The sequence below is a fragment of the Diabrotica virgifera genome, chromosome 7 (assembly GCF_917563875.1).
Source record: "Diabrotica virgifera virgifera chromosome 7, PGI_DIABVI_V3a".
NCBI lineage: Eukaryota > Metazoa > Arthropoda > Insecta > Coleoptera > Chrysomelidae > Diabrotica > Diabrotica virgifera.
The window spans coordinates 231,438,891-231,457,978 of NC_065449.1; the positions used below are offsets into that span (position 1 = coordinate 231,438,891).

The 19,088-nt window shown below is 35.2% G+C and overlaps 1 protein-coding gene across 1 annotated transcript in view; it reads left to right on the forward strand.

Annotated features, from left to right (window-relative positions):
• Positions 1-18,507, forward strand: part of LOC114327250 (protein dopey-1 homolog) — a 192,677-nt gene extending 174,170 nt beyond the window's left edge. The window contains exons 17-18 of the mRNA XM_050655412.1: positions 8,124-8,291; positions 13,998-18,507. Coding sequence (XP_050511369.1) covers positions 8,124-8,291; positions 13,998-14,376 — 547 coding nt within the window. The 3' untranslated portion in view covers positions 14,377-18,507. The remainder of the gene's footprint in view (positions 1-8,123; positions 8,292-13,997) is intronic.
• The last annotated feature ends 581 nt before the right edge of the window (positions 18,508-19,088 follow it).

Genomic DNA, 19,088 nt, shown 5'->3' on the forward strand with positions numbered 1-19,088 from the left:
ATGTTTTCGAGCTCTAGGACTTTTTCCTCTATTTCTTGTGGATTGTCAATTGTAGGAATGTTTCCAATTCCTATGCTCACTAGGCGTTTGAAGTTAGACCACTTGGTTTTCTTTCTTTTCTTTGTTGTTCTGTTATCTTCTTCCCATGTACCTATTTCTATGAGTATGGGGTTGTGGTCTGCTGATCCTTCGTTTAAGGTTCGGATGTCTGTTTGTAGTCCTAGGCTTTTGGCCACTACTATATCTAAATGGGTTGGTAGAGCATTTCCAGGAAAGTATGTTGGTTCGATGGGCCCAATCACCATGGTGTCTTCGTTGTTCACTAGATAATTATTCAGTATTCTACCGTTTCTGTTTGTAGCTCTATCGTTCCAGTTAGGGGATCGGGCGTTTAGGTCTCCTATTATTATGAACGGTTCTTCGGCGTTCAGGAACGTATTCAGGTCGTCGTCGTTTAGAGGATCTGTTGGCCTTACATATGCTGAAGTGATCCTTATTTCACCTTGTCTCATCTGGACTTTTATTGTTGTTGCTTCCATAGTGTTTAGTGGTGGCGTATGTTGTAATGTATGATTTATTCCTTTTCTCACTAGGATAGCAGTTCCTCCTGAATTTGCTCTGTGGTCGTTCCTGTAGATGTCGTATCCTGGAAACATGATATTGATGGTATGAGTTAGTTTAGTTTCTTGCAATGCTACGACATCCATTTCATATCTATTTATTAATTCGTCCAGCACGTTTGTATTAGTTCTTATGCCGCCTGAATTCCAGGAGCCTATCTTCAGGTATCCCCTAGTTTCGTGCCTTAGTTCAGTGCTATTTTTACATTTTTAATCGCTTCACTTACCGTTTTTATGACTAGCTCTTCTATCATCGTGGCCAGTCCTTTTTGTTGTTCTTTTGAAATTAATATGGTCGAATCTGTTGTTGGGTTTTGTGTTGGTTTGGTGATTTGGGCGTACGATTGCCCATTGTTTCTTTTAGGTTGTTGTGTTCTGTTTTCTATTGTTATTTGTCTGGGTCTTCCCCAGGCAGGTATCTTTGGGCATCCTCTATAACTTGCCGGGTGTTGCCCTTGGCAATTAGCACATTTTGCTTTTTGTTCTGCTGGAATTTGGCAGAATTTACTCTTGTGATTTTCTCCGCACTTTACGCACCTAGCGTCTTTGAAGCACATAGCGTCTTAGTGTATTATCTTGGGGAAGAAAAATTTTGAGATGTCTATCCAATAAAAACTGCCACCCATTGAGAAAACGTGGGCGTATGACTTCAGCACGCCTTCCACCACTCCCTCTTTTGTTCTCGATTGCATATACTCTACTACTTTATCTATGAATTATTTTCCAGTCTTCCATTCTTTTTCATTAACCCTGCAGTCATAGCATTCACGAGTTGCCAATGGTTCTCGCTATGGAGCATCAATTTAGTCAAGCCCTCTACGTGATCCTCAGCATTTATACAAGGTGTCCCAAAAGTAGTGGAACGGTCGAATATTTCGCGAACTAAACATCGGATCGAAAAACTGAAAAATACGTTTTCAATCATTTTCAAAAATCTATCCAATGACACCAAACACCAACCCCCACTACACCCCCTGGAGGTGGGGAGGGGGGTAACTTTAAAATCTTAAATGGACACCCCCAGTTTTTCTTTCAGATTTTAATTCGTTACGTAAAAGTAAGCAACTTTTATTCAAGACATTTCTTCGAACTGTGGATAGATGGCGCTATAATTGGGAAAAACGATTTATCCTGATACCATAGGTAAATTATAGAAACGGTCTAATATCTCACGAAATACACTTCCAAATGAGAAACTAAAACACAGATTTTTAATCTTTTTCGAAAACCTATCGAATAACACCAAACATGACCCTCCAACCCACCCCCTGGGGACGGGAGGGGGGTAACTTTAAAATCTTAAATAGCAACCCCCACTTTTTATTTCAGATTCGGATCCGTCACGAAGAATTAAGCAACATTTATTCGAAACATTTTTTAGAATTGTTAATAGATGGCGCTTTAATTGGAAAAATACGATTTATTAGCGCCATCTATCAGAAATTTTAAAAAATGTTTCGAATAAATGTTGCTTAATTTTTTATGGCGAATCCGAATCTGTAATAAAAAGTGGGGGTTGCTATTTAAGATTTTAAAGTTACCCCCACCCCACCTCGAGGGGGTGGGTTGGAGGGTCATGTTTGGTGTTATTCGATAGGTTTTCGAAAAAGATTAAAAATCTGTTTTTTGGTTTCTCATTTGGAAGTGTATTTCGTGAGATATTAGACCGTTTCTATAATTTACCTATGGTATCAGGATAAATGGTTTTCCCCAATTATAGCGCCATCTATCCACAGTTCGAAAAAATGTCTTGAATAAAAGTTGCCTACTTTTACGTAAAGAATCCAAATTTGCAAGAAAAACTGGGGGTTTCCATTTGAGATTTTAAAGTTACCCCCCACCCCACCTCCAGGGGGTGTAATGGGGATTGGTGTTTGGTGTCATTGGATAGATTTTTGAAAATGATTTAACACGTATTTTTCAGTTTTTTGATCCGATGTTTAGTTCGCGAAATATTCGACCGTTCCGCTACTTTTGGGACACCCTATATATTACTAATAACAATATTAGAAGTATATGACATCTTATAAATGTTCATAACATTCCTAGTGTACGAAATGTTGTGGAATGTGGACCAAAAACTCTTTTGTATTAAAATTATTTACTTAACTTATAGCTTTATTTGAAACTGATTTATTTTTTAATATAAGAATAGTCTCCTTGGATGCTGTTAGTGCAGTTTAGTCTGCTCTTTCTTGGGTCTACGGTATATAAGAACAGTAATAGACCCAGTGCCACTCTTCAACTGCCTATTATTAGCGATGACGGGGATCGAACCCAGACATCTTCGCGATAGTGACATCTTCTAGTGTTTGAACTCTCTGATCCGCTATTTAATTAGCACTGAACACTATCAGTTATACATAGGCTACTTTTTGAGCTAATTTAGCAAATGCGTTCCTAGAGTTTTTCATTCAGTCATTTGTTTCGAGCCTCTGTCATATGTCGTATAATCCGTGTATATTAATATTATAGACAGATTATTACAACATATGACAGAAGCTCGAAACAAGTGACAATCGATAAGAAGCTCTATTGAAAGAAAAATACCACCACTTGAAAATTTCTTAGTATAATACCCTGAGTACAAAGTAATTAACATAAATTTATTTGTTTGTGATTTGCTGTGGTGGCTGGATGCAACAGGTCCAACAACAGGTAATTAATTATTACATATATCCTTACTAACGCTTTTCGCATTTCTTTACTACTTCCTTTTTACGGGGGAAGTCCCAGAAGTACCCAATTAGGTTGATAGATGGCGGAATGGGACGTTTCGATGCCGCCGGTTCATCGCCGGCCGTTTCGATGCCGCCGGTTCATCGCCAGTCCATTTAATCGCCGTCATATCTCACATTTCCTAGAATTCCTAATTAATACTAAAAATAACTAATAATTATAACTGTCGAAAATTCGGAAATATATGAGATAGCGATTAATTGACTGGCGATGAATCGGCCGGCATCGGCATCGAACTGGCGGCATCGAAACGGCGGCGATGAAACGTCCTAGACCGTTTGGTAAACTGAACAATAATAGAATATACTGATTTTACGAAGGTTAAGTTTACAGTACTCGGTAGAATGTGTGTTACAGTCGTCAATAATGACTTGTCAAATATAGCTTTGGTTATTGTTGATTGTTGCTACAATATTTTTATAAGAAAGTTGTCAGTCCGACTTATATCAAAGTTACCTTAGATACTATTAGGTAGATCCGTATGTAAAAAATTGTATCCATTCGCACTTTTTGAAACATTTCAGTAAAAATATTATAAAAATATTGACACGAGTGATCGATTCTTATTACTACGATTATTTTCTATTTAAACGTTAAATTGCATTATGGAAATGTATTACGAAGAACGAAAAAAAGTGCAATTTCCAAATTTTCTTCTGTTAACTGGGACACTTCTTGGACTATCCCTGTAAACCTTACTATGTGACTACCCGGCATAAGCGTCAATGTTAGCCTTTCAATTGTTGGGCATTATGTGTTATAGGTTTTGAGTATTATGCATTCAATTTGATAAACCTAATTAGTGATTGACATGCCTAGTAGCTTAGTCATATTAGAGGTAGTAAGTTAAGTTTGACATATACTGTATTCAGCATCAAATGAAAATTATTATACATCTATATTTGTATGATTTATATTTCATTACCTATATTGACATATACGTGTGACATCGCGGCTGCCAATGACATATAAAGCATGACATCAGAGGTCAATGCCGTATAATCCCGTATATCCCGTGTGTACGGGACTTGTGACAAGTGGTAGTGGTGGGGGAGTGTCCAAAGTGTCCTTATGCCTACTAGAATTAGTAGGCATTGGGTCACTTTGGAGGACCCCCCTCACTCCACTACCACTCATCACAAGTCCCGTCCACTCTGACGTCCCGTGCCTGATAAGGGGTAGACCTACGACGTCACGGATAGCCGCGCCAAACGTATATGTTAACATAATTAAATATAAATAAATAATATAAATATAGATGTATAGCGATTCCAGAAAAAGTTTTTAATAAAGGTAATGAGCTATTGAGTTCATAGGAAAAACATTTGGTCTTGTGGTGAGTCATAAGGCGGCGAATACATAGAAACTTATGGTGAGGGCATGGAGATCACCAAAAGCATAAGGTGTACATGTAGATTAATATAGTTTTGATATTGGGACCGTGCAAGTTCGGAAGAGCAGCACCTAGTGTCATAGCTCAGCAACATTTGTAGCACTTTTAATTATATTGGTCCTGGTTGCTGGATAATTGTCAAGGCCGTAGCCCAAAAAATATATAAGAAAAAATAAGATTTAGGTGATGTTATTAAAAGGTAAACAATTGTATGTATTAAATAAAATTAGTTATTAAAATGCAGTACTGCAAGCAAAATACAATTAATTAAATATACTTTTATATAATAATTGCATATAATATCAATATTGTGGAGCAACATTAATGCCCGATTTCATAATGACAACCTAAAGTACACTTTAACTAGGATTCATTTTAGACAAGTGCATAAAGTACATAAAGTTACTTACTTCTGTTTTATTATGATGGAAATCCACTTTTCTCTTTGTATTAATTTGTACTTAGAAGTTGGAAACGAATAGAACTTAAATTGATAATTTTTTGTTGTATTTTTACAATTTATAACACAGCATTTGCGAAATCCCATATTCTTCAATGACAGTAGGTACGAAATATGTCAATATGACAATTTCAGTTGACAATAATATGAATTATTTAAGAAAGTTACAAGATTTCTCCGCAACTCGCGTATGATTGTTTCTCGTATCCCCTCCAAGTACTTGCACCACAAACCATACATACTCATAGACGCAGACGTTTCACGACCATGTTAATCTTTCGGATCGAATTAACGCCATCTCTTGATTGGAATGGGAACTAAAGTGACAAATTTTAGTTACGTGGGAATTTAAAATTATAAATTTTGCGGGATTTTGGATGAAATTTCGCAGGAAATTAAAACAACAGAAAGACAATTCAATGTTTTACTGAAAACTTCAAATATTCCAATTTGTTTTCAAAATGCTAAACACTACTGCCATGTGTCACGTGAAAGCACTGATGTGTAATATTGAGTTGAATGAACATTTTTGTGAGCGTGTCCAACATGACAAGTTAATGCAGATCCTCAAGAAGCTTGATATAGACCAAAAAGACATAAGATGCATTGAAAACTTGTACTGGTATCAGGCAGCACAATTAAAAATAGACAATTCTATATCCAAATCCATACATATAAGAAGGGGTGTTCGGCAGGGATGTGTGCTTTCCCCTCTTTTATTTAACATTTATTCGGAAGCCATATTTCAAGAGTCTTTGGAAGATGCAGAGATGGGAATCAAAGTGAATGGAGTATTAATCAACAACATACGATATGCTGATGATGCTGTCTTAATTTGCGACAACATAGCAGATCTTCAACAACTTGTCACTATAATCGGAGAATACAGTAAGCGAATGGGATTAGAGATTAATACCAAAAAGACCAAATTCATGATCATCTCCAGAAACTTGGATGCATTTGAAAACTCCACCATAACACTGAATACTAAGTCCATTGAGAGAGTGAGCAAATTCAAATACCTAGGAACGTGGCTTTTTGAAGACTGGGCATCGGACAGGGAAGTAAAATGTCGCATTGAGCAAGCTCGACAAGCTTTCGTAAAATTCAGGAAGGTACTGAGCTGCTCAGAGTTCGACCTTACACTGAGACTAAGGTTTACTAAATGCTACGTGTGGTCGGTGCTGCTATATGGCATAGAGGGCTGGACACTCAAAACGATGGATATAAACAGATTAGAAGCCTTCGAAATGTGGCTTTATCGCCGTATCCTAAAGCTACCATGGACGGCGAAAGTCACAAATGTGGATGTCCTTAAAAGAATCAACCAAGAACGTCAGCTTTTCGAAAACATCAAGAAAAGAAAAACGGCGTATTTGGGTCACATCATGCGAAACGAAAAATACCAGTTCCTTCAACTTATAATCCAGGGTAAAATTGAAGACAAGAGAGGAATAGGACGCAAGAAAATGTCCTGGCTCCGAAACATAAGGCAATGGACAGGGATTACCGACATACAATCACTGATACACATTGCAAGAAACAGAGAGTTAATGGAACATGTGATCGCCAACATCCATTAGTGGATTTGCATTTGAAGAAGAAGAAGAACATTTTTGGAAAGAATCTTGTAGGATGATTGTTTGGATAAATACCTTATAATCTTTTATAAACTTCCAAAAATATATGAAGAGCTTATTTCCAAAGTGTCTTAAATCCAAAATTTCGATTTTTTAATTTTTTTTTATTCTTTATAGATTTCTTAAGGTCTAGAATAAAGTTTTATGTACCAAAACGACTTATTTACCATTTAAAAGTGCATATGAAAATTGTAAAATTGTATAATTTGTATGTTAAATTTGAACGAAAATCTGTAATTTCTCAGTTTTACTTTACATGGATTTAAGACACTTTGGAAATAAGCTCTTCATATATGCCCGAAATGTTGATGACACACTTGTCTATTGGAATAAACTGTTTCAGGATCTAGTATATGTTTTTTTAAATGTGAAGAACACACCACGGGATGATCAATGTAAACTAAAAATTCTACTCATAAAATCGGAGAGGAGGTTAATACAATTGATTAAAATTGTGATTAAATCTAATTAAAAACGTATGGGCCATCCCACGAATATACGTCTGTTCCAGACCATCGCGACAACGAATATTTTAGTGTGCAACATAAGAAGAACGAAAGTAAATGGCTCTAAAAATTATTCCAATAAACAAGAATGTAATTTGCAATTTAGTTTCGTACTTCTTATGTTGCACACTAAAATTTTCGTTGTCGCGATGGTCTGGAACAGAAGTATATTCGTGGAATGGCCCATAACACCACTATAATAAAATAATTAAGCCACAAACTGTAAAATAAAAAGTAAATAACAAATTAATTTAACTGTCAACTGACAGCTGTTAAATATGATAAGAGAATTGACTGACAGCGACATCTCTGGATTGGAATGGTAACTAATTTGCTGTCTTGACCTTGACAATTTACGTGAAACGTCTATGAGATTTGTGCCTTGCACACAGCACACAGCGAATAAAAGGGCCAGCGTATGACAAAAAGCGCACGCTATAGAAAAAGTTACAGTATTGTTGATTATATTATCCGTATACGTTGCTATGTACTCGCCGCCCTATAGCTCACCACAAGACCAGATGTTCTCCTACAATCGCTATTTAAAAATAGCGGTCTATGGGAAAATTACAAGAAAAACTACTCTTTCTGAAATCAGTAAAATAAAAAAATGGTATATATGCCAAACTTAATTTTAGTCTTTGGAACTAACGTATTATCATTATTATCTATTTTATTTATTTATTGTTTTTGTTTGAATTCTTTCACCTTTAGTTTCATTATTTTTTCTAGTAACGTTTTGTTTTCTTTTGCGTTTCTCTTTAGCTCTCATATAAAATTAATGTCTTCTCTTGATGCAAGCTGGGCAACTAACAGCAGTAATGGACTCCACGCCTTAGGGCATCCTCATTGGCTGCGGTTGCAATTGGCGACGGCCAAGTTGCTGGATTTGACACTCCTTCTGCCTGCTACGACTCTTCCACAATTTCAAATGTAAGTTAATTAATATTAAATTATGAAGATTTTAATTTGATTCCTTTTTTATCTAATTTAGTAATGTATTTCATTGGTTATGTGTATTATTTCGTTTATATTTGCAGTTTTCAAATATGTTTGCCGATTTTTCTTCTTGGTGTGCCTATCCGTGATGAATTTTGGCGATTATCATGGCAAGCTTTATGATTTTAACCAGTTTCTGATTAACCAGGTTCTCCTTCTTGGACCTCGCTTTCCAAATATTTTTTCTTGCAGGATGGCTTGTAGGAGGGCATATCTGAATTCATTTCGCATAAAGTGTCCAAAGTACTGTAGCTTTCCAGATTTGATGGTGGTCAGTACCTTTCGGTTCTCTTCTAACAATCTCCTGATTGATCTTGGTCAGTCCATGGAATCTTAAGTATTCTTCCATATATCCACATCTCAAATGCTTCCAATCTTTTGCACATAATATCTCTGTTCAAGTCCCAAGATTCAACCTTATAAAACAGAACAGACAAAACGTAGCATCACAGCATTCTTAGTTGTATACCAAAAGAAAGGTTATGGCTCTTAAAGGAAACCCTCATGGGGTTGAAGATGGATGTAGCTTTTGTGATGCGCGCTCTTTGTCTCCTGGTTGGTCCGTTCTTCATTTATTATGGTGTCGAGGTAATAATTGTAGTCACTCTTTCTACCGGACTTTGGTTGACTTAGAGTTGACCTCTTATCTTTTTCCTGCCAATTATCGTGAGCTTTGTATTCTTTCCTTTTATATTAAGTCTTTTTCGTGAGAAATTTTCCATTGAAGTTTTCCATGTCCTGTCTTATTACTGTGCATTGTGTTCCAGGTTTGTAGAACGACGTTTTTGAATTACATTTTAAAGGAAGTGAAAAAAATTCGTATATTAAAGTGTGTAAAGGTATTTTGTTTTCCTTAGCTAAGCGCTTTCGACAAAATTGTCATCATCGGAGCTAATGGTCAGTGCATATAAAAAGAAGTACCACTACTTAGAGTCGTGTATGTGCGCATCGTGTTGAACATTGGAAATTAAAAATATATTACAATATGTAGATCAAATGTTGCAGTCTACTGTGCAATTCCGGATGAGGAAAAAACTGCTGCTACTTCTCTTCAGCCGTAGAGGAAAGTAACCAAATATGGAATAGTGACCTAATATGGAATTCCTTGATTTCTCCGAAAATATAAGTTGGAAGCGCACTACAAGACCATTCTCTATTTCAGTCGCTCTCTTTATTATCGTATTCACACCTCTGTGTCAGATGCGCGAACGATACGTGTCTGACAGGCGCGTTTTGTTTTATCGTCTCGCAGAAAATTTCAAAGGTAAATATATTCAACGAGTATTATTGGTTATTATGCATGAATACAGACTTATTATGCTATTGTGTATATCAATAGTACCTTTATTTTGATATTTTATGACCTTCTGTAATTAAAACATTACGACCTGAAAAAATGTTGATACTAGTTTGAACTAATGTACAAATCCAAATATGGACAGTCGTTGGTGCCTAATTATGGAATAGTGGATTAAGTGTAAGTCGGCTCATCATGATTGTGCTGGTCCAGAGTTTCATACATGGATCTGTGATGTCTGCATTTGAATTAAGCTGCTTCTTTCATTTTTCACAATTTTCTTATTTAAATTTATTTGATCTCAGATTTTTATGTCTATTTTTGTTATTGATACGTTGGTTTGTGCCTATATTCCATATGTGGGTACCTATTCCATATATTGGTACCTATTCCATATTTGGTTACTCATTTGGGATTTTGTTTTTTTTTGTTCGATTTTTTTTTGTTAATTAAGATATTTAATAGACGGCTTTTAATTACTGCATAAAAATGTATGACTGATGTGTCATAACATTAAATTGTTTTCATTTCTATAAAGGTATTATTTTATATCCCCAAAACAAAATGGTATTCCATAATTGGCGACTTTCCTCTAATGGTTGGGTGAAAAAACCCACGCCATGAACAAACGTTTTATGTGTTTGTAATATTTGAGTGGCTGTTTTACATGTTTTTGTTTTTTCCTCCTCCGGAGTTGCACAGTAGACAAGTGCAACATTTGATCTACATATTGTAATACATTTTTAATATCCAATGTTCAACACTATGCGCGCACACACGACATTGACCATTAGCTCCGATTATGACAATTTTGTCGAAAGCGCTTAGCTAAGAAAAATAAAATACCTTTACACACTTTAATATACGAATTGTTTTCACTTCCTTTATTCATTCAAGTGTGTACAAAATTTATCAGTCTTTCAACTAATTTCATTTTACTGATATTTGATTTGTTGTTGTGCTAGACGTTATCAAACGCGAGGTTACAGCACTCGGTGCTTGTTGAGGTTGTACGCACCCTTATTCTAGTTTCACACACTATCGCTTGTGTAACGTGGTACGTTAACCCTTAGCATTGGACAGAACTTCTACGAAATAAAATATAATATAGTTTATATTAGTTTACATATCGCACGCTTATTTCTATACTGTCACTAAACTAAAACGTGTATTTTACAGGAGAAGCAAAATAAGATTTAGGTTGTTATAGAAATGACAATATTTTGAAAAATAACTAAAGCATTGTTGTTGTTTTTACAGATATTAATTAATATAAGAAATATTGACTTTATGCTATGTACAAAAAAATATTTAGGTGCATTCATATTATGTAATTTTTGGTTTTAGTACTATAGTGTCGTTTTTCCTATTAAGTATTATAGAGATTTTTGTTTAACTCGTTATTTGTTAAAAAAGGGGTAGCAAACTTTTGTAGTAAATACAGCTAAATTCTCCACACAAACTCAAAAAAATAAAATGTAGAACTATAAATGTAAATTTTTATTAAATTAAATTAAAAAAAAATGGAAATTAAAAGTAAAATTACAAAATGGTATTATAAAATGAATCAGCGTAGTAGGGTGAAATTAGATAGGCATCGACGAGTGACTTCAAGTCTTTCTTCTTTCTTTCACTCAAATTTAGTCTGGAACTATAAAGCGGCTTTAGAACAAAGTTATGTCGGTTGCTGTTAGTTTTTTGTGGCCTATTTCGTCTTGGTCTAGGCAAGGGACGATTAATATTAATCTCCATAAACTCCGTCTGTTGAAACGAGGTATTGTATAATACCATCAGCTGTCCATCTTTACCTTTTTCAAATCTTATTACTCTGATCTTGCTAATGTAGACTGTGTCGCCTGTCATATTTTGGTCAAATTGACTACCACACATATCCGCAAGATTTTTTAGGTCATAGAAATGTGGGTAACACATTCTCGTTACTTTATAAGGGTTTCCATTCTTCTTTGCATTTCTGACTAAAGTTATGTATTGTTCCGGCACATACATCGGCCCGGATCGTAAAAACTTTTTCACCTCTTTTTCGATTCGAGCATGAACTGAATCATTTTCATTTTGGGTGTGACCGACAACAAGAAACTTATGAATTATGCTCTTAATTTTATAATTTGTAAGAGCATAGAGATACATGGAAAACATAAATTGGTTTTTCTGTTGTCCACAGCAGTTATCGGAATAAAATATTATTTCCAAGTTTTCATCATCGACTGTCAAAGCTTTATCCTTTATATACGTCAACACACAAGAGCCAATTTCATTGGATCCACGTAATCCCTCAACTTCACTCCAATCAAAACATTCAGTACTGTCTCTTCCTATAGTTCAGTTATTGTTATGTTACTTCGAAATATTAAATTACCATTATTATAAGTAGGTAATACCTATTAGTTTCTTGAAAGGCATTAAATAAACAAACAGATTATTATGATCTTTTGTCTTTTTAATCTCTACCTGTTATTTAAAACTGTCATTAATTATAATAGTAGAAAGTCTCTTTTATCTATGTAGTATTTTTAAGGATTAGGAATTAACTGTATTAATAATTAGTTATCCATTTAATTAATTATTGCATTTCCCGTATTGTTTGTGTCAATAGTCATTGCAGCCGAGACACATAAATTTAAATAAATAAAAAAGTGCCTATTAGTTCGTAAAATTAAAATAATTATTCTTTTACTTTACGCGTTTTATTCACTTTGTAAAGACTCTTGTCGGCATTGTAATATAATACAGCTTACAGTCGGAAAAATGAAAGAATACCCATGAACGAACATATAAAACACGCTATATTTTCCTGTCACCGTGTCACAAAGAAAATTGCCCAGCGCAAGTACATGTAATAATAATTATTAGATGTACTTGCGCTGGCCAATTTTTTGTGTGACACGGTGACAGGAAAATATTCTTTCATTTTTCCTACTATATACACCGCTCCTACTAGGCAGACCGCAAGCTATAGTGAACACGCGACGGTAAACCGCATACTATAGTAGCACAATATTTTTTTAATTCAATAACTTTAGTTGGAAAAATTATTAGTACAACGACTTTATACCAAAAATACCTTGTCTTATTAAGATTTTTATTAATTTTCAATATAATAACAATGGAAAAGTGGCATTAAACGAAAAAGATCGGTCTGTAACAAGTTAATTAAACATTTGTATGTAATTATTTTAGGCTATAATGACCTTAAACAAAAGAGTGTATGGAAAACTGACATTAAATCTAAAGTGTCGTTATTGTATTCAATTATTCACTACTAACTTACCTGCACTTTTAACGTAAAACTGCACTTAAGCAAATGGTGACGTTGTTCCACTTAACGTTCGAACTGTTATCCACAGCTAAAGTGTACCTATCGTTTTAAAGACAGTTTAGTACTGACGCCTCTTGCAACTTGCTATAAAGGTCATAACGACATTGATGCCATCTCTCGAGTCACGTTAGTAAATTACTTTACCGAATTTTACTAGACAGTAGAGCGCGCAATTTGCTACTAAATGGCGGTAAAATCCAAAATTCGAAAATTTTGTTTAGTGACAGTATTGGAATAAGCGTGCGATATGATCGCCATTGACCGCTAATGAACTATGTATGTTGTGATTTAGTATTGTATATATAAACCAACAAGACGAGGCGACGATACATTGAGAATCAATCGTTAGTCACGCGATGAAGAAATAATACGCTAGTCGTGACATTGTTATTATTTACGTATAGATCGTTGTTATGTTTAAATCAAACACTGTTTAAGTTCAAATATAATTATAGTGAGAATGAAGACATTTTATCATATCAATTATAGTGAGAATGAAGACATCCAATTAATCCGGGACTAAGGGCGCTATAGCTCAGCCACCAGACATATTACCAACGCACTTGTTTCACATTATAAGAATTATAGCCGTAGTGGTTCGAGCAATCATATGGAATCATTCTCCCTTCACCGCTTGAAACATTCGATCGCACGGTCAAAATTCTTATAATGTGAAACAAGCGTAAGAATTTGAATGTGTGGTCGCTAGAACGCACGATGACATTCCAATGGTGGCTCGAGCAATCCCATGGTAACTTTCACATTACACGGAATACGGTTGGAACGTTGGGTGAAGTCGCCGTGTAATGTGAAAGTTACCATGGGATTGTTTGAGCCACCATTGGAATGTCATGATGCGTTCTAGCGATCGCACATTTAAAATTCTTAGTGTGAAACTGCGCTAAGTCTACATCCCGGACTCGGTTGGTCGAATTCCGTATTAGAAATCTTGATATCCGGGAATAGATAATAATAATGATTCCAATTGATAATATTTATGTTATAGGTACCGTTGGGCGTTCGTTGGAGACGATCTGAACAAGAAAGCTAACACTCAACTTAACCAAATACCCTTCTCACCCCACGTCGTCAGGATAGCGGAATTGATGGACAAGAAATACCCAGAGACCCACATAGACTACTTGCCGATGAACAGGAACGAGTTGCTTCTCACCATGAACAGCATCACGCAACTCAAAGACCTTCACGGATTCTTCAAAACGCTGAGAACGTGCTCAGATAGGCACAGAACCGACTGCAGCAAATTCTCAGCTACGGATCATTTGTACAATAGTGAGAGACAAACCGATAAACATTTAGAAACCGTCTTGGAAAAGATCGATAAGGTTGTAGAAATGGATTTTCTTGATAGGATCCCTAGATAAGATATTTTTCGTTGATGTATTAGCGTAGACTGGAAAATACATGAGAAAAGGCTGAAAATGTTTGGGGAGAGATGTATTTACTTTCCTAATGTATATTTTTGACTAGAGTGTATATTTTAACTAAAAGGAGTCTCTATACTGTATATACACTAAATTATAAAGAGTAAAGATATAAGTATGATACTTTTAGTTAATGATAACAAAGAGAAAACGTTATAATGAGTACCAGAAGAGATAGAGTGTCCATTACAGGTTGACAGAAGTATCTAAGACCGCCAAGGTCAGACCGATCGACAACTTTGGTTACGCGACGTTGTCAGATCAATCAGGTTTCAAAGGTTTTTCAGATTTTTATTTGTTACTTGTTTCAGAGTAAAATTAATGACAATTCTGTAATGCTTTTACACTTTTATTATGAATCAAAATATTAGACGCAATAAGCAACAGTGTGTATTGGTAAAATTCCTGTTGTCAATTATTTCAGTTAAATGCAAATAAGGAATACTAATTGTTCATTAATGACTTCAACCAACAAACGTCTATTAATGTAGAAAGCTAAATTTCTTGCACATTTATACTTAATTAATTAATAATTTGTTTCAGAGGTATTTGTAATAAGAATTTAATGACGTATTTATTTTCTTTTCAACAAAATTTGACGGAATTGTGCAATTAGTGACCTATTCTTTGCACCAACGTGTTTAACTAAAGTCCCCTCTCCTTGATTTGCTACCTGAATGATCTTCGCCGTTTCAGATATTGCTGTACACTTGTACACGATATTTACAACTGATTCCCAAATATAAACAGGTGATCGATGCGGCGTGCGCATGTTGTAACAATATGAAAATCTTGTAAATTGAAAATCGACTGTAAGAGGTCACTGGCACAATTTCACAGGTTTGAACTAGCCAGTATAGATTTTATTGATTTACATTTTTTACATTTTTTAACAAATGACAGTTGATTTTTTTGTTTTATAACATTTTTATTATTACTGTTTTAGTAATGGGTCAATATTCTTCTGTTTTATAGGAGAAGCATAGACCAATAGAACGTGAGTTTCTATTTGTTTTTGTTTATATTTGGGCATACGTTGTATGATATATTGTCAATGCACTATTAATGACAAAAATGCGCCGATTAATACATTTGTTTTAAATAACCAATAGGCTATATTCCAAAAGATAAATATATGTAAAATAAATTAATTAAAATTTAAAGATATTTAACATCCTGAGAACATTAGCTCATTTATTTTATATACAGCTATACAGATATTTCATAATGTTTTAAATTATTGATTGCGCGACTCCAATATCTAAGGATATCAGCTTATGTTATATTACCAAAATATTTTAAAAAATCTTGAGAAACTATCTCAAGTTTTTCATCTAGTATATTTTTGTAAGTTTGAACATAAGTTTAAACTTAAGGTAAAAAAAACAATAAAATCCTTTACAAAAGGTATACAGGGTGTTTCATTAATAATTGTCCATATAGTAACTGGAGAAACCTTGGCACAAAATGCGACGATTTAACCTAAAGCACTTAAATAAAATGTGGTTCCTTACTAAGTTACAGGGTGTTTTATCTAAAAATTTAAAAACTATTTTTGCTCAGCATTTTAAAACTAATTATTGTAACTCAGTAAGGAGCCACATTTTATTTAAGTGTTTTAGGTTAAATCTTCGTATTTTGTGCTAAGGTTTCTCCAGTTACTATATGGACAATTATTAATGAAACACCCTGTATATTTAAAATCCCTAAAAATCACAGAACTAGTTTTCGATTGGTTTACCAATCATCATCAGTGCTTACGTGAAATTTACATGCTAACCACCAAGATATAATTTTACAAAAATATGTGGGTCAAAGCCCTGTACACGTAATCCGTCAAAGGAACATCGGTTAAAAATGCTAATTTAAGCATGGATGTTTAAAGTATTTTTCATTAATATGCCCCAGGTAACATCTGAGCTGTGGTTTGACTTGTTCACATGGTGAAAGTATGGCAGCAAGTGATATCTCTTGACGGATTACTTGTACAGGGCTTTGACTCACATATTTTTGTAAAATTATATCTTGGTGGTTAGCATGTGAATTTCACGTAAGCACTGATGATGATTGGTAAACCAATCGAAAACTAGTTCTGTGATGTAGCCCTTTTTAGGGATTTTAAATATATATCTTTTATAAAGGATTTGATTGTTTTTTGTATTACATGGTATACAGCCAACTACAGGAAAACTTTTTCCTTGTGGATTTTTAAACTTAAGGTGTCCTTTGGGAAGATATAGTAATCACCAGTTACGAAGAATCAACATTTAGTGTCTCCGAATTAAGTCAAAATATCATTAATAGGTGATATTCTTAACAAAGGATTAGATCATATAATCGGTGGAACACTGTTTCAGTTCGTATTCTTTTCTTTTGTCTCTTGAAAAAGGTTCTTATTTTGGTGTTTATCCGTTTCGAATATTGGCGATCATTCTGGCTATAATCATTTTATTAACTGATGCGTTAAATAGATTAGTTGTTGTTGTGGAGAACCATTTCCTCAGGTTCTTTAACCATAGTATTCTTCTTCTCCCTATTCCTCGCTTTCCGAATACTTTGCCTTGAAGGATTATTTTTAGTAATCTGTATTTAGTGCCGTTTCTCATTATGTGTCCGAGATATTCTACCTTTCGCCTTTTAATTGTAAACATCACTTCTCTTTTTTTCTCCATTCTTCGTAGCACGGTCTCGTTGGTTATCTTGTCTGTCCATGATATCCTTAGTATTTGCCTGTATAGCTATATTTCGAAGACTTTAATTTTTTTCTCCATGACTTCAGTGAGTGTCCAGGACAGAGGACAGAGGAAATAAGAGTCTAAGAGCTAGGAGCGGATTTTGTGCGTGATAAGTAATATGGAAAAACTATATGGGAATATGTTGAATTAGTTGTGTACATGACTTTCACCAACGGCCGGAAACCAGAGTTGGGGCCGAGGGTAGTTATAAGGGGTCAAAGTCGCGGATTTTATTATTTTTTTTATGACGCTCATGATCGAGATAGTGCACCAAAATTTGGGAATAAGTAGGTTATGACGTACCTAAGTAAAATCTATAGGGGCTCAACGCTGCGTGGCCGACAAAGGGGTGGGGGTAGGTGTGAATATAAAAAATATAAGGGGTGTTTTGCGACGTTAGTGATTGAGATAGTGCACCAAAATTTGGGTATAAGTAGACCATGGCATAAATAATTAAAATCCCTAGAGCCGGAAACCAGAGTGGGGAAGGAAGGTAGTTATAAGGGGTCAAAATTCCGTTTTTTATTATTTTTTTTGTGACGCTCATGATCGAGATAGCGCGCCAAAATTTGGGAATAAGTAGGTCATGACGTAACTAAGTAAAATCTCCAGGAGTGGAAAGCTGCGTGGCCGACAAAGGGGTGGGGCAGGGGTTAATATAAAAAAATGTAAGGGGTTTTTTGCGAAGTTCGTGATTGAGATAGTGCACCAAAATTTGGTAATAAGTAGACCATGATATAACTGAGTAATATCCCCAGAGGCGGAAACCAGAGTGGCGGACGAGGGTAGTTATAAGGGGTAAAAGTCGCGCTTTTTATTATTTTTTTTTGTGGCACTCATGATGGAGATAGTGCACCAAAATTTGACAGTAAGTAGGTTATGACGTAACTAAGTAAAATCTTCAGGGGCAGAACCCTGCTTGTGGTACAAAGGGGTGGTAGGCAGGGGTGAGTAAAAAATATATGGGGGTTTTTTTGCCGTTCGTGATTGAGAGAGTGCACCAAAATTTGGGAATAAATAGATCATGACATTACTAAGTAAAATCTCCAGGGGCGGAACGCTGCGGGGGGACAAATGTTGTGCCGGGTCACAAAAAAATAATACGCACTGCGACTTTGACCCCTTAAAACTACCCTCATCCCCAACTCTGGTTTCCGGCTCTGGGGATTTTACTTAGCTAAGTCATGGTCTACGTATTTCCAAATTTTGGTGCACTATCTCAATCTAGCACGTCGCAAAAAAAACCCTTATATTTTTTATATTCACACCTACTCCCACCCCTTTATCGGCCACGCAGCATTCCACCCGTCGAGTTTGTACTTAGTTACCTCATGACCTACTTATTCCCAAATTTTGGTGCACTATCTCGATCATGAGCGTCACAAAAAAATAATAAAAACGGCGATTTTGACCCCTTATAACTACCCTCATGCCCAACTCTGGTTTCCGGCTCTGAGGATTTTACTTAGTTATGTCATGGTCTACTTATTCCCAAATTTTGGTACACTCTCTCAATCACAAACGCCGCAAAAAAACCCTTATATTTTTTGTATTCACCCCTGCCCCACCCCTTTGTCGGCAACGCAGCGTACCATTCCTGGAGATTTTACTTAGTAACGTCATGACCTACTTATTCCCAAATTTTGGTGCACTCTCTCGATCTTAGACAAGGAAAGAGAGAGGACGAGTAATCCTATGACCAAAAGTGAAGCCAAACCGACACCAGAGATTTTGATCATCGACGTATCTTTGGGGAATTGTTATGCATTGAGTATTTAAAATAAAAACATGAAATGTATTTAAAATGAAGAATTTGTGTACGGTAAATGTTTTATTAAGTTGCTCATATTACGTACATATGTTTCAATACATACATATGTTTTTATTACGAATTTTAGATGATGATTTACTTTATTT